The sequence below is a fragment of the Hemitrygon akajei genome, chromosome 7 (genome assembly GCF_048418815.1).
Source record: "Hemitrygon akajei chromosome 7, sHemAka1.3, whole genome shotgun sequence".
NCBI lineage: Eukaryota > Metazoa > Chordata > Chondrichthyes > Myliobatiformes > Dasyatidae > Hemitrygon > Hemitrygon akajei.
In genome coordinates, this window is record NC_133130.1 from 93669507 (window position 1) to 93685747 (window position 16241).

At 37.9% G+C, this 16241-nt stretch overlaps 1 protein-coding gene across 3 annotated transcripts in view; it reads right to left on the reverse strand.

The window, feature by feature from the left end:
- Positions 1-16241, reverse strand: part of usta (uronyl 2-sulfotransferase a) — a 94991-nt gene that overhangs the window by 27923 nt on the left and 50827 nt on the right. For all 3 annotated transcript variants that reach the window (XR_012099653.1, XM_073051459.1, XM_073051460.1), the window contains exons 3-6: positions 12539-12694; positions 9473-9552; positions 6499-6652; positions 1417-1514 (exon numbers count right to left, since the gene is read on the reverse strand). Coding sequence is in view for 2 of the 3 variants with exons in the window: in XM_073051459.1 (XP_072907560.1) it covers positions 1417-1514; positions 6499-6652; positions 9473-9552; positions 12539-12694 (488 nt within the window). In the remaining variant the exon portion in view is untranslated. The remainder of the gene's footprint in view (positions 1-1416; positions 1515-6498; positions 6653-9472; positions 9553-12538; positions 12695-16241) is intronic.

Below are 16241 nucleotides of genomic sequence, written 5' to 3' on the forward strand. Positions count from 1 at the left end.
ATGGGACATCATTGCTCTACATTGACCAAAGATTGGGTGACCAAACCGTAGAACACTTCTGCTCAGACCTCAGAGGTGACTCAGAGCTTCCTGTTCTCTGCCACTTAAATTCTCTGTCCTACTTTGACTTGTTTGTGGCTTCCTGCACTCTTACAAGGCCCAGCACAAGCTCAGGAACCTTAACATTTCCACTGTTGTTTACAGGACTTAAAAACAAATTCTCCAACTTTAGGTAACACACCGTTTGTATAACCAGTTATTTTTGGTTACAATCCTTCCCTTCCCCTTCTCCTTTTAAAAAAAAAATAACCAAATGGTATACAGATAACAAAACATCAGCATCACATTACACCAGAAGTTCCCAACCTGGGGTCTATGGACTCCTCGGTTAATGGTAGAGGTCCATGGCATTAAAAAAAAGTCTGGGAACCCCTGCATTACATAGACAAAGCAGCTTAACTTACTGTGATTGCCCCATTATTTCCATCTATCAAAGAAATTCTTTCTCTTCGACTTATCACCCTCCCCCATCTCTCTGCTACCATGACTAACTTGTTTTGCTCTCAGTTCTGATGAATGGTCCTGAACCCAAAACAGTAACTGTTTCACTTTACACAGATAGTATCTGACTCACTTAGTTTTTATAGGATACTGTTTTTATTTCCAATCCTATCCCTGCTATGGATTGGTTTAAATTTTTAGGCTATGTTTCCAGGTCCTAAATATCCTATTGACCAGGCTATCTATCTATGCTTACGAAGACCTTCAAAACCTTGAGCCTCAATTAAATCTTCCTGAGTGTCTAAAATGGTAAAGATTATAACCTCAGTTTGTGAAACATCTCTTCAAACTTTAACCCACATTTCCTATAATCTAGTCCGCAAAACTACTCATAATGGTCAAGGGTTTTCTATGGCTGTGGGATTCCTGTTCAAGGCTACGTGGATGCTAAGGACAGCAGCTTAGTATTCGATGCCATTTTAACAATCTACTTTTTGGGACCCAAGTTTCATTAGATTTGCTTTGTTTTAAGATTATCCTTTAGAAGACATGTGTGGTCTCTATTTCAGGTTTGGGCCTTTCACAATCTTTTTTTTTCTAGCTTCATAATTCTATGCTTCCATCTACATGATTTACAATATTGCTTATCTTAGTATCATGAGGAAATGTCCATTTTGGGCTCCTGGTCATTCACAAAATCATCAATTTAGATCCCAATGGAATAACATCCTGTCCATTTCAGTTTTCTGCTCTTCAAACACTTTCTACTAGGTCAAAATTGTTAACTTCATGAACTTCAGATAACCATAACTTACAAGGCACTTTATACATTTTCATCTGAAAACAAATGACACCTACAGACGTTCAAATGTCCACTACCTCAATCACTTCAAAATAATACTAAGTTTATCTCACCTGCATTTGGGATGTTGCCCACAAAAATAAGGGATAATGTAGAATACTCTGGGATTGTTGCATTCAGGGTAATTTTCTAAAATGCAGTCATTGATATCCTGCAGTACAAGGAGAAAAGATTAAAGATAAAACAATGTAGAATCATTTAACTTACACACTGCAGGACAATAATGTTTTTTTTGTCTCAACGATAGCCCTTGCATACAACTGCAGAATCAAACTGATCCTGTTTTCTTGCTCTTTCCTCACAGACTGTAAACTTTTCCCTTCCACCTGCTTTAAATAACTGGTTCAGGGTCCTGCATTCTAAATCAAAGTGATATATAGTGCAACACTGTTTCTTCCTAGTGATCAAAATCATTCATAAGACCCATAAACCCACAGGAACAGATTTAACACCCGTTTCAACTTTGATAGAAATTTTAAATGCCACACTGTATATGTAACCAGCTTCAAGTCTTTTGGGTTCCTCTGTCATCTAAATATGCCTATCAAATTAAACTTCTTTAGTCTTTGAAATTCAAGCAAATACAACTGTTTTTAAGTCCTAGAATCATTCAGTGAATAATTTCAGCAAAGAAGCCGACATATTCTGCAGTGTGGTTCAGTGGCCCAGACTCCTTCCTCCTCAATCCAATTCTCTGGCCTTCTCCCCATCACTTTTGACACTCTTATTAATCAAGAATCTACTGCTCTCCACTTTATATATACCCAATGACTTGGCCTCCACAGCCAACTGTGGCAATGAATTGCATCGAATTGCCACTCTCTGGGTAAAGAGATTCCTCCTAATCTCTGTTCCAAAGGGACGTCCTTTCTAGTATGAGACTGTGCTGAAAACATGTCCACTCCACCCAGACCTCATAATATTCAGTAGGTTTCAATGATCCCCTGCACCCCACCCCCACTTGATCTTGAACTCCTCCATGAAATATCTCCTTTGAATTCTCTAATGTGAGGAGTGCGCTTCTCCATGTTTCTTGCACAGCTCCAGCTTCTTCAAAGCTTTGGTGTCCTTAATACAATAATGCTGAAAGCAATATTCTAGTTGAGGCTTCTCCACACTTTCATTAAAACCGTGACTACTTTGCAATAATGAAACGGGTTTTACATTAGCATGATATAAATGTAACAGTTTAAATAAACATTGATATTGACTTAAATGTCTGAAAGATTTAAAGATTTGAGAATTACAGATTTTGTGAATCTTTTTTCATAATTATTTTTGATTTAAAATGAACAGATTATAAATGGGAATGGGATCTTATCTTCCTGTCTTGAAAAGCATTCAAATCAGGATAAGTAAAATATACAATTTTTAAAAAATTATTAGTTCAAAGGATGTGGGCATCACATTGCCCATACTTGAACAGAGTGCCTATTGACTATATAGTAAACCAATGAGTTGCGGCCTGGGGGTGCATATAACTTCACTCACAGGAAACAAATTGATTGTACATAAACTGAGTTAATTTACTCAGTAAAGTCTATTTATAGAGCAGAGGAAATGGAACTTATGACAGCAGCTACAGAAGCTTTTCCCTATCAAAGCAAGGCAATTTTGCTAGAAAAAGGCAATATAATTATGTGCATAAATCTGTAATACAGCCATTAAGCTTGAATGATAGGGGATGACACAGAATAGCACCGTCGCTCTGTATTGTCCTCTGAACAGGAGAAATAAGAGCAGAAAGCCATCCAGTCCTTCAAGCTTGCTCTGCCATTCATCACAATAAGGGCTGATTGACTTCAACGCCAAATTCACACATAATCACTATTCCCTAATTTCCAGAAATCTTTCCATTTCCTATATTGAATGATATAATCAACCATTACAATGTTCTAGGTAGATAAACCTCACCACATAAAACAAAAATCCAAAATATTCTTTTCTACAAATGATTCCTCAATATAATGATCTAGAAAAGCATGCAGTGTATATTCCAAGAAATCATCTTCCTCTTCATTAGGACAAATTAGTTTTGTTCAATATATTTGCAGGTTAAAGGTCTCCCATGATTACAGTATTAAACATTATATGGATCTCTAAGTTTTGATTTATTTTACACCCTCAATTACAGCTACTACTTGGATACCTATAAATAATTTCACTGTTCTCTATTTGCTGTTTTTAAGTTTGACCCAAAACGATTCTAATTGCACATCATTATCCGTTTAGCCAATATAATTTCTCATATCTGCACTGACCTCTACATTCTGTACTAGTACCCTCCTTTTCCTTATGGCCTGAAATGTTAAACCTGAAATGGTAAAAACCTGAGAATATTTAGCTCCCATCTTTTGTCACCCTGCAAACAAGATTCAATAAGAATGAAACCACACCAATTCACTTATGTTTGTATCTTGAATTAATGTACCTTGCTGAAAATGCTGTCAACATTCTGATACAGTGCATTTACTTAACATTTTCACAATTTTCTGCTCTTCAATTCTCCTTTACCTCCTTTAATTCGTTTCCCATCTTCCCTCTGAAGTTCTCTTCTCCTGTTAACGAATTAGCAAACGAATTTGCTAACGAATTAGCAAAGCGTCAGCTTATACAACGAGTTCAAATCTCTGTGGAGGAATTTGATCCTTCTAACAAGAGAAGCATTTTATTTCACTCAGAGATACAGCACGGAAACAGGCTCTTCCAGCCCATTTACACCCACGTGACCAGCTGATCCATACACATTCGGAAGGTGGGAGAAAACCAGAGCGCCCAGAGGAAATCTACACTGACACCCTGTATCTGCAATGATTACAAAGGAAGAGGCACTGCTGAACCTCTGTGAATCACTGGAAGGCCAGAATTATAATAGTTAAAGGGCTTTGTATTCGGAGATGAAAATAAACAGCTACAGGCCATTCAACGTCTTGAGATAGTTCTGCCATTAAATTAGCTCATAGTTCTCTGCATTGAAACTTTATCAGATACTTATCCATTTTTGCTGATACCCTTAAACAAATTTAGACGGAATTTTGAAAATATCACTTGACCTTCTGAGTACACAGCCTTTTAGAGAGACTCAATAACCTTAAATGACCCTGTTTTAATTTGAACAGATATCTATTTAGGAATTTTGTCAAGAACAAGAAAGTAAAAGGAATTTCAGACGATAGTACTACAAATTAAAGACTAACACTGTGAGGAGAAATGGGGAAAAATTTGAGCATGTACTTGGAACCATGAAACTGATGCTGGAATGTGAATGTACATCCCACCATTGAACACATTTACTAGGAGTACGCCACAAGAAAGAATCAATCAATCATCATCCAGACTATCCTCTGTTTCTACTACTACCATAGGGCAGTGAGTACAGGAGCCTTGGGTATCACACTGCCAGCTATTATTACACTTTTTATTACACTTCAACCATTAGGCTTCTGAACCAGTGTGGATAGCTTCATTCACATCAACTCTGAACTGATTCCACACTTATTAACGCACTGTCAACTCCGTGAGTTTGGCAGCTTTGGGCCTGTACTCACTGGAACTTAGAAGAATGCATGGAGATCTCATTGAAACTGACTGAATGTTGATAAGATGGATGTGGAGAGGATGTTTCCTCTGGTGGGGATATCCAGAACTAGAGGACACAGTCTTAAATTTAGGGGTGAACTTTTAGAACAGAGGTAACGAGGAAATTTTTTAGCCAGAGAGTAGAGAATCTGTGGAATGCTCTGCCATAGACTGCGATGGAAGTTACGTCTGTGGGTATACAGTCGGCCCTCCTTATCTGCGGGTTCTGCATGCGTGGATTCAACCAACCACGGATGGGAAAACCTGGAAGTTGAGCATTGTTTACCTCATGTCTCCTTTGTTTGCTACTTGTGTTGTGAGCGAGAGGAAGGAGTTTAAGAGGCTAGTAAGGGATGGTTGGCTAGCTATGTAAAGCGCTACAGCCTCAAGAACTTAAAGATCACAGGAGAATCGGGATCAGCTGATGCTGAGGCAGCATCGTCTGTACTGAACAGGTATAGACCTTTTTTTGTCATTATTCCCTAAACAATACAGTACAACAACTATTGACATTGTATTAGGCATTATAAGTAATCTAGAGATAATTTAAAGTATACGGCAGGATGTGCGTAGTTTATACGCAAATATTACGCCATTTTATATAAGGGATTTGAGAATCTGCGTTTTTTGGTATCCACGGGGGGGTCCCGGAACCAATCCCCCACGGATAAGGAGGGTCAACTGTACTTAAGGCAGAAGTTGATCGTTTCCTGATCGGTCAGGGTATCAAATGAAATGGCGAGAAGGCAGGTGTGTGGGGTTGAGTGGAATCTGGGATCAGCCATGATGCAATGGCGGAGCAGATTTGATGGGTTGAATGGACTAATTCTGTTCCTATGGTATTATGTTAGGACACAGACTGTTCTCCCAGAATTGGTGCAAAAAAAAAAAACCCCCTAGATTTTTTAAGGTCTGAAGAACCAAAGTGGAAAGCCTGGTTATTTGAATACCTTTCCATTCAGATAAACCTGGTAATTAGGTGGACTGCTGCTAAAGTCTACATCTATATGGAGAATTTAAACGTAGCAAGGAATGAGGCACGATTCAAGTTTAAATTCCACAGGAAAATTGTGAATCCATACATCAAGACTCACACTCCAATAGACAAAAGGAAAGCCAGACTACCAGTGCAAATTTTCAGATAAGACAGAAGCCCCATCTACTTCTCCTATGTAAAAGATCCCATGACACATGATCAGCTGATTTCTCCAACTGACTAGCCTAATAACTTATCCAACAGTCCATTTCCCAAAACAGATTATTTATCACCACAGCTTATGGACAAAACTAAGTGCCATTTGGCTGCCACATGTCCTTCAGTGACAGCACACTGAAAGTACTTTGTTGGAAGTACCAAAGCCCTTTGGGAGCTCCCAGGGCTGTGAAAAGAGCTGTAGCTCCATAAGCTGCATGCTTTCATCTTTCACTGCCTTCAAAAATCAAGTTATAATTTTTGCTATTGCAAATAATTCCACTCAAACTATGAATCTATCCACATGGTTAGATGCTACAGAACCAAAGCAGGTAAGAAAATTCTGTTTCAGGATGAAATTTACCATGTATCGCTCTTCATCTTTCATCCCCGGTGTTCGGATTTGATGATTTTGTTCAGATCGCCAATCTCCAAAACGTCGGAAGAAATAGTTCGACACGAACCGATTAATTGGATCCCTGATTATGTTGATATGTACAGGCTGCTCTAAACCAAACCTAAAATCAGAAATAAGTGCATCATAATCAATAGCACCAACTTAAAATTTACAATGCCTTATGGTACAAGTCTTAAGTGGCAGCAAAATTCAAAATGTGCATTCAATTGCATGACAAAATATCCACTGTAAACACAAGTTCTACAGATGCTGGAAATCTAAAGCAACACGCACAAAATGCTGGAGGAACTCAGGTAGCATAAACAGAGAAATAATCAGTCAACATTTTGGGCCAATACCCCACATAAGGACTAGAAATGAAAGGGGAAGGAGGAGGATGGGGGAGGGGAAGGACTATAAGCTGGTAGATGATAAGTGAAATCAGGTGAAGGGGAAAGTGGGTGGGGAGGAGGGAAATAAAGTAAGAAGCTGGGAGATGATAGGTTCCAGAGGAAAAGGGCTAAAAAAGAAATCTGATGGTCAGAGTGGACCATGGGGATAAAAGGGACTCACTTTCAAGGACTCTATAACTTATGTTCTCAGCATTACTTATTTATTGATTTTTTTTGTATTTGCAGTTTGCCTTTTGCACATTGATTGTCCGTCAGCCTTTATGTGCAGTTTTTCCACTGATTCCATTGTATTTTTCTATTCCACTGTGAAAACCTGCAAGGAAATGAATCTCAAGGTATATGGTGACATATACTGTACGTAATTGATAATGAATTTATTTTCAATTGCAGTGGAGTTTCTCACATGCTGCAAATGTATACCAATTATCAGCTCAGCAAGAAAAATACTAATAGGGTGCAAATGTCCATATTTTTTGGAATTAGAGTACAGAAGAATGTTGTTTGCTCATTGTGCCATCCTGTTGCCATGGCATGGCACATTTTTCATTGCCAAAATAATTATCCAACTTCCTTTTGAAGACGATAATTAAACTTTTTCCTGCGATCTCTGGCAATGTAATCCAAATCTTTCATATTTTTGGCAAGAAATTTTAACTTGTGTTTGAGATTTATATCTCTGTACAACAAATGGTGGTCTGATGAGAAGTCCTCCTTGTTGAAAGAATTCCAAGGTGACACAGCTGCAGAAAACAGTCTCTCTCCATGGGCTTTTAAGGCATGACATACATTATATTTTGAAATACCACTTAAGAACAAAGTGATAATAAATACTTGCTCAGCTCTAAATATTTAACACATAATTTTTAAAATGAACAATTATTAAGGACAGAGTTTGAAGTTGCAGTAATATTTCCAGCCACAATTCCATAAACGTTACAGAGAATTATGGAACTGAAACGGCTTCATTCTTTTGGCTCAGTGGTAGCATGCTCATCTCTGAGTCAGTGGGTCATAGATGTGAGCTCCACTCCACAACAGCAACCCAAAATCCTGTGTGCTCAGAGGCCACATTAGCACTCCGGTGAGAAGTTTTCTGCCTTCTTAAAGAGATTATTTAAAGATGAACAGAGAGTTATATTGTCCTTCTAAACTCATTGTAATTTATACAATTATAAAACAAGTCAGGCTATTCAACCAGCTGACTAAGCCAACAGAAGTGCTGCTAATTAATTTCACCTCAGGCCAAAAAGTGCTGATCAACAGAATTTATTGCCATTTGCTGAACCGGCAGCTGGATTCTTCTGGCATTTGCCTCAGCAGGTGGCCTCTTTCAATCACTCAGGTTCTGCTGAGATTTTCAGCACAGCACACTTTCAGTGGTGAAATTGAGACCCCCGGAAAGAAATGGTGCCTTTGGTTCAGCCTTTCACTTGGGTTGGAGGGAGAGATGCAATAGGTCATTATCAAATTAAATTTTACTCCAAGGATTCATCATGCTTAATAATCTTTAGAAGTTGGACCTTTGTTTCTAATTAATGGGCTGTAATAGATTTTCTCCTGATGTGGTTTACTATCACAGTATAATGAAAGGGTCTTTCTATATATAAAAAAAACAAGAAAAATATCCCCATAAAACTAACATTTTCATTACTGGCATTATCAATAAAAACTCTACAACTATTCCATAGGCTTTATACACCTTATAGTAAGAAGAGAAACAAAGATATAATGAAACATGGAAAATGAACGTCTTAAAAAGTAACATCCTAACACCTTTCTCCCTCCCATTCCATCCCATTTCCACTTTGTTGTCCATCTTCCCACTCTTCTTCCTTTTCTCAACCAATGAAGATGCCAGCTCCAATCCAATGGCACAAATGAACATTTGCTGTCTGTCTCTTTGAGACTGCTTTGTACACCCTGTATCCCTCAATTCTCCTCCTCTAAGCACTTTGTTGCATTAGAAACCAGATATTCCACAGCTTTATAACCCACTTGTCCAGAAAACTGTGCAAAACCAAGGCAAGCTGAGCATACAATTTTCTGTACAGAGCCTGGAATACTGTGGAGATTGCTCACAATCCCTGAAATGTATTTAAAAAAATACAGAAAAAAATACAAGTTTTACAGCATCAAAAACAATTAGCACTTCCAAGATCAAACAGACTGAAGCTAATTTTATACAAGAGGAAAAGGTGGTGGAAAGTAGTAAATGCAATAGTGTATTTGAGAGAAAGTTCACACAGAACAGCTCGAGTGTGATAGCCTGTAACATAAAATGGCCGTAGCGAATAGCACGAATGCACTTAAGGGTGTCTCTAGATTATGTTGCCAATTCCTGAAACAAATCTTGAATGCATGAGTTTCAAACTCAGAGGAAACTACTAGCTTGCCAAAGCTGACACTTTCATGATACCAACTGTTCCAAATCATTTGTGGAATTTAGTTGAGAAAAGATGCAGTATTATTAAGGGAAGACTACATAACTGCCAAACATTTTTAAAACATCAGTTGGCTTTTTTTTTTACCTTGTAAAGTTGAGGAAATGGACATGTCGTGTATACAAATAAGGTTGTTCTCCAATGCTGATGTTATTTATTAATTCCATCTGCAAAATTAAAAAGAAAATTATGAATCTGACAAACAGACAACATCCAGCTCCTCGCCAAGTGCTATGGTAACTTGTCCAAGGGTAGCAATCACTGTCAGATTGTCAGAAACAATTGGGAATACAGCTACAAGTAGGAGGAGCTTATCCTTTGGTGGTACTTCCCTTGCTTTTCCTGGCCTACTGACCTACCGGTAGATATCTAATAATTTCCTAGCCCTGAACTTACAACTTTGTTTTATTTCCTGAATTCCTAAAGACTACTCCAAACTACTCCGAATGAGACCCAGCCCTTTGCTCATTTGCACTCCTTGATAACATGCTCACCGCACAGCTTAGCTTTTCTAGCGTCCACTTCAGTGGTTACTGCTAACTCTTCCCCCCTCTGTCTTAACAATTTTGGAAGCTGCCCAGGGTAGGTAATGTCCCCGAAAATCAAGAAGATTCAAATATAGAAACTGCTATCAAAATAATCTACTCAAAAATCAAAGTGACAGAAGGCACAAAAGGCACTGTTGACAGACCTAATGAGCAACATTTCCTGTTTAACAAAGCCTAGTTTGGATTTTGATGGGTCAAAACTCTGCCTTGCATGTTCTAACATACATGCTACCCACTCATCACCTCATGCAAGCAGATCTACACTGGCTTCCGGATAAGCAATACCTTGATTTTATGAACAAAAACACATGCATTTACAAATCTATCATCTTGCCTCCTTAATCTTTGCACTCTTTTCCAGCTCATAATTTAGCTAACTATGCTAATTTTGGGCTACCTCTCCTCTACAATTAATTGTTCTACCACTTGTTGCTATGCTTTGAGACCAATGCCTCAAGTTCTACAATTTCCCCAAATTCCACTGCTTTCCTCCATTAAACCACTCCTTAAACCCAAGTTTTTGAGTAAACTTTCAGTTATCTCCAGAACTTCATGTGGTGTAGCAACCCTGTCAAGTGCCTTTGGGTGTTTTGCTGCTACAGGTTACCTGGCCAATTACACCCTGTTCCAGATCTGACTCACTCTGACACTACAAGTAGTTTGGTCTTCAATACAGAACCAAACTCTCCTCTACATGGAAGGGTCAGCAATGGATAAACACAAGTTAAGTCACTGGTTTCCAAAAACAACTTTTAAAATTCACATTTGGTGATTTCTAATTTTTTTCTATCAATCATACTTCAGAAATCAACAGATCTCAGCTATATTTACAAAAATTACTCCAAGGCCACCTGTGTGAATTCTGGTTCCAAAGCTCATCTTATATCTGATTCTTTTCTCAAAGGCAGAAAACAAGCAGTTAGGTAGCCTGTTTAAAAGCTCTTTGCTTGGAAGCTGACAATCCACCAATTAATTATTGTTACTCCCAAGCACATGGAAAACACAAGACCTTTTGTACTTTTCTCCAATATTAAGGATGCACCCAAAGAATAGTAAGCTAGAACTTGCATTCAGTGTTAGGCTAATAGTAGAACCAGATCTGTTGGTGCCAACTTCTTGTCTAAAATTGTCCTAAATCTAAACAGAGGACCCATGCAGGGTCAAGGGAAAGTGGGAGATGGATCCAGTCAAAACTCTGGAAAAAAAAACTGACAGCTAACTGACCCAGGCAAGCAAACCAAAAAGGTTTGTTAAAGAGTTTAAATATTTCCCCAATGCTCAGAAGCATTTGACTACATTTTGAAGCTATTCAGAACTAATGAATAGCTGTAAAAAATTTTAAGCACTACACTTTTATAAAACAAAATCATTTTAAACAAACTTAAACCATTAAAGCAAACACGAGTAATTCCAAAAATTACCTCAGTCCCTTTCAGCTGAATCCTTTTGTTCAGATCAATGAACTTGCTCACTCTAATCTGGTTTAAACTAAGCAAATACGTTCCCTTATGTAATGCCCAAGGAACTGCACTGTGCTGCTATATGACACAAAGAATGCAACACTGGATACTGGCAATGGTAGAATCTGGTGAAGTGAAGTGCCAGGTAGAATAAGGATAAGGACTTCCACTTTCAGGAAATCTTGAATTTGGTGCCTCTGACAGAAAAAAAGTAGTGGCATTTTGTGTGAAACTGCTGGTATTTCCCAGTATGTTCAGGCATGTTCTTAAATGTGGATACAAGAGAGATAGAAAATGCTGGGAATCTGGAGATGCTCTTAAATGTTGTTTTATTTAATAGTTCATACATTTCCCTCCAGGTTTTAGCTGTGCTTAATCATGAACAATTATTTAATCACAAGCTTTATCTTTGGCTCAAATCTTACAATTTACAATCATTTTCTACCTCAACGAATCAAATGCACTGTGGTGAGTAACCAATAGCCAATATTCTTGCACATTTTGGTTTGGTGACCAGATACAAGGTTCTCCATTTCCCACTCCCTTGGCTGTAAAGATTTCAACATATTGCATCTGGATTTGAGGAAATGCAGCAATCAGTAATTTTTGTGGGAAAGGTTGAAATCATAGCTTCTTTTTATAAACATAAAATTTTGTACAACGTTCTCGAGCCTTTGGAAACTGCTCACAATGCATTCCTGGAAACGCACCAGATCTGATCATCATTAAAGCTTCAGAATATAGATAAACTGCCGTAGTTGGAGCCTGCAGTCTCAAGGATCTCAGAGTCAGCAAGCTGCAAATATTTTCAGATATTCTCTGTAAGCAGGAGTCAGCAGATCCAGACATCAGCTGATTTATCAGGTTTTAAATCAAACAAAAGGATTGCCAGTTTTAAACAAACAATATGCATCATATTGTTTAGGAGAGAGAGCTAACAAGCTATGCTGGAAAATTTTACAACAAATTCCGACATTATCTGAAAGATAGAGCTCTTACTGGTTACCAGTTTTCAGTTCTCAACATCTTGTTACTCACCTACTTAATTGAGGTTGTAGGAGCTGTAAGCTGATAATTATTGTGGATTATCACGGTCAAGGGAATTTTTCTTCAGAACATGGGAACTTGCGAAACATGTAGCTTACCTGTTCATTTTTATTTAGCCTGGTTTTGTTGTGTACGTCTGAATTTATGAGGCTGAAATGGTTTCTCTCTGCTAGAACCCTCAACAGCTGCACCACTGTCCGACTTCCGCATTTTCCAACTCTGTTGTATACCAGCTGGCTGGGGAAAGGTATAACCTGAAGAAACAAGAAAGTATGGGTAATCAAGTGGCTGTTGCAGGGTTTACTCAGTTGAGGTGATGTTGCATAATGATTTGCAGTTCTGTGAACAGGTCAGTTTTCATCTATCATAGAGATATAAAAACAAAAACAATGCATGCAAACACCATTCAAGAACAAGTGCACAATATGGAACAGACTAAGGGAAAAGAACAGTGGTAGTAATTCTGGGTGATTCATATAATTTTCAGATATATCCACGTTTGTCTACTGCACTGAGGGAGCCTAAAATTTCCTGACCATTCACTGCAATCACATGCTGTAAGGGATGCTGCACAGTTGTCTGCCTTCTCTGCACTTGCAGTGCTAGAGGTTGAGAGAACAATTTGTGGGAGGAAACACTCTTTTCTCCAGACCCTTCACCAAAAAACCCTTCTGCTCTAGTTCTACCCATCAGCTTGAAAGATTTGAGCTCTGTCTCAGAAATCCCCACCATCATGTGCAATATATACATTGGGCCATAGTTCATCATACAGATTACCTTCCGGTACAAACACTGTCAGCAGGGATAATGTTCACATTGTGGCCGGGCAGACTCTTCTTCAAAGGGAAAGGTACGTAATATCCCACACTATTCGGCAATGCTAGTTCCTACATAAGATTGTATGGCACTGATTGCACCAGCAACACCTACATAAATTTACTGTCTGAATGAAAGGAAACAAGTTGCAATTAGGATTAGATGCAAAGTAGTTCTGGTATAGATAAATCAGGAATTCTTCATTTAGTACTATGGTTAAAGGAGAAGACCAAAATAAAACAAGACCATAGAAAAAATATTAAGACCTCTTTATAATCAATTCATAAATCAAAACTCTTCCCAAGTTTTTTCTTCAGGCTCAAATAGGTGACAAATTAATTTATGAGAAGCCTACATCAATATTTGATCTGTACCGAACTGGTCTATGCTGGCTAGTGTTTACAAGGAAGAACCAAAGGGGAGGGAATGCAAGGGTTATAGAAGCCAATTTGGTCAGTATAGAGAGGACTTTGATTGTACAATGTAAATAGAACAGACCCCAACTTCAAAAAGCACATCTGGAATAGAAAATCAGCATTGTGGTGAATGGAAAATTTAGTTAAATGGAAGAATAAGGTATGTTTGCAGTTAACATACCTAGAGGTATGTAACATACCTACAGTTAACATACATAGAGGTGACCAGTGGATATAAAGCAATTTTCTACCTAAATAAGGTGATGAGGTTAAACTAGAGCATGGAAAGTATATGTAGGACTTAAATGTGATTAAGCTACAATTAGATTATTTAAGTTAATTAGATTATTTAACATAATAAATAAACACTGAATAAAGACAAAGCCATCCATAAGAAACAAACAGAGTGTTGAAAAACAGAACTAGAAGAGACTATAAGAAAGTATAAGGTGAGGAAAGGCACTGATGACAGCAATAGTCTAAAAAGATGAACAAGATTTTCTTTCACTCTACCATTAAAATGAATTAAACTGTTTTGTTCAGCAATATAGTGTTGGTAATAAAACAGAGGACCTGGAGAACATCATGCTTTTGAAGGACTCAGACATCATAAAAATTAGAGGTTTACTACAAAACTCAGGGCTGTAAACTCTGCAGGCTGTAAAATACTTAGGGAATTAGAAAAAAAAGTGTGCTGTGGTGTATTCATCAGGAAAAATAACGGCATTGTTCCTGATTGTAAGAAAAAAAAAGTCATACTGCTATAAGGAAGATAAAATAAAATCAGTTGTACAGTTACAAGAAGTTTGTGAACCCTTTGCAATTACTTGCTTTTCTGCATTAATTACTCATAAAATGTGTCTGACCTTCATCTCAGTCACAATAACAAACACAATCTGCCTAAACTAGTAACACACAAACATTTGTACTTTTCATGTCTTTATTGAGCACATTGTTTAATCGCTCACAGTCCAGGCTGGAAAAAGCATGTGAACCCATGAATTTACTAACAGGTAGAACCTACTTCAGCAGCAACAGACTCTACCAAACACTTCCTGTAACCGATCAACAGTGATGACGAATCTTAGACCATTCCTCCATACAAAACTGTTTCAGTTCATCAATATTTCTGGGATACCTTGCATGGACAACCCTCTTCAGGTCATGCCACAGCATCTCAATTGGGTTAAGGTCTGGACTCTCACTCGGCCATTCCAAAACACAAGTTTTCTTCTTTTTAAACCATTCTTTTATTGATTTACTCTTGTGTTTCAGATCATTGTCTTGTTACATTATCCAACTTCTATTAAGCTTCAGGTGACGTACTGCTACCCTGACGTTCTCCTGTAAAATGTCTTGATACAATTTTGAATTCATTGTTTCCTCAATGATTGCAAGCTGTCCAGGCCCTGAGGCAGCAAAGCAACCCCAATTTATGATCTCCTTCCACCAAGCTTCACAGTTGGGATGAGGTTTTGGTGTTGGTGCAGTGCCCTTTTTCCTCCAAATATAGCAGTGTGCATTTCCGCCAAAAAGTTCAACTTTTATCTCAACTGTCCACAGAACAATGTCCCGGAAGTGTTGTAGAACATCCAGGTGGTCTTTTGCAAACTTGAGATATGCAGCAGTGTGTTTTTTTGGAGAGCAGTTGTTTCCTCTGTGATGTCCTTCCATGAACACAATTCTTGCTCAGTGTTTTTCTTATAGTGGACAGAGACCTTAGCAAGTTCTAGAGATTTCTTTTTTTTTATATAAACATTTTTTTATTAGTTTTTCAAAAGTTCTAGAGATTTCTGCAGGTGTTCCGCTGTTCCCCTAGGGTTCTTTTTCACCTCCTTTAGTACTGCACATTGTGCTCTTGGTGCAAACTTTGAAGGATGTCCACTCCAAGAAAAAGTAGCAACGTTACTGAATTTCCTCCATTTGTTAACAATTTCTCTTACTGTGGACTCAGGTCTTGCAAAATGCTTTTGTATCCTTTTCCAGCTTCATGCATCTCTACAATTCTTCTCACAAGGTGCTCTGAAAGTTGTTTTGATCGACACATGATGCACATAAACAAATCTTTCTTAAGAGCAGGCTCTGTCAGTAATCCGACTTTGTGTGCCTTTTTTTTTTAAAAACCTCTACAATTCACATCTCCAATATTATCTCATTGATTGGAACACATGACTCCAAATAGCTTTTGTAAAAGCATTATTCCTGAGGTTCACGTACTTGTTTGAACCTAGACTGATTATTTAAATGGTGTTCTCAGTATTGATGAGAAGTAGTACAATTGTTTGTGTGTTACTAGTTTAGGCAGATTGCGTTTGTCCATAATTGTGACTTAGATGAAGATCAGACACATTTTACGAGTAATTAATACAGAAAACCAGGCAATTGCAAAGGGTTCACAAACTTTTTCTTGCAACTCTGGTTCACAGACTACCTAAAAGTGGAAGAAATATGCAGACAAAATATTGAATTGAATTGACTTTACTTCTTACATCCTTCACATACACAAGGAGTAAAAATCTTTACGTTACTTCTCCACTTAAATGTGCAATCAGTGATTTATAATAAATAC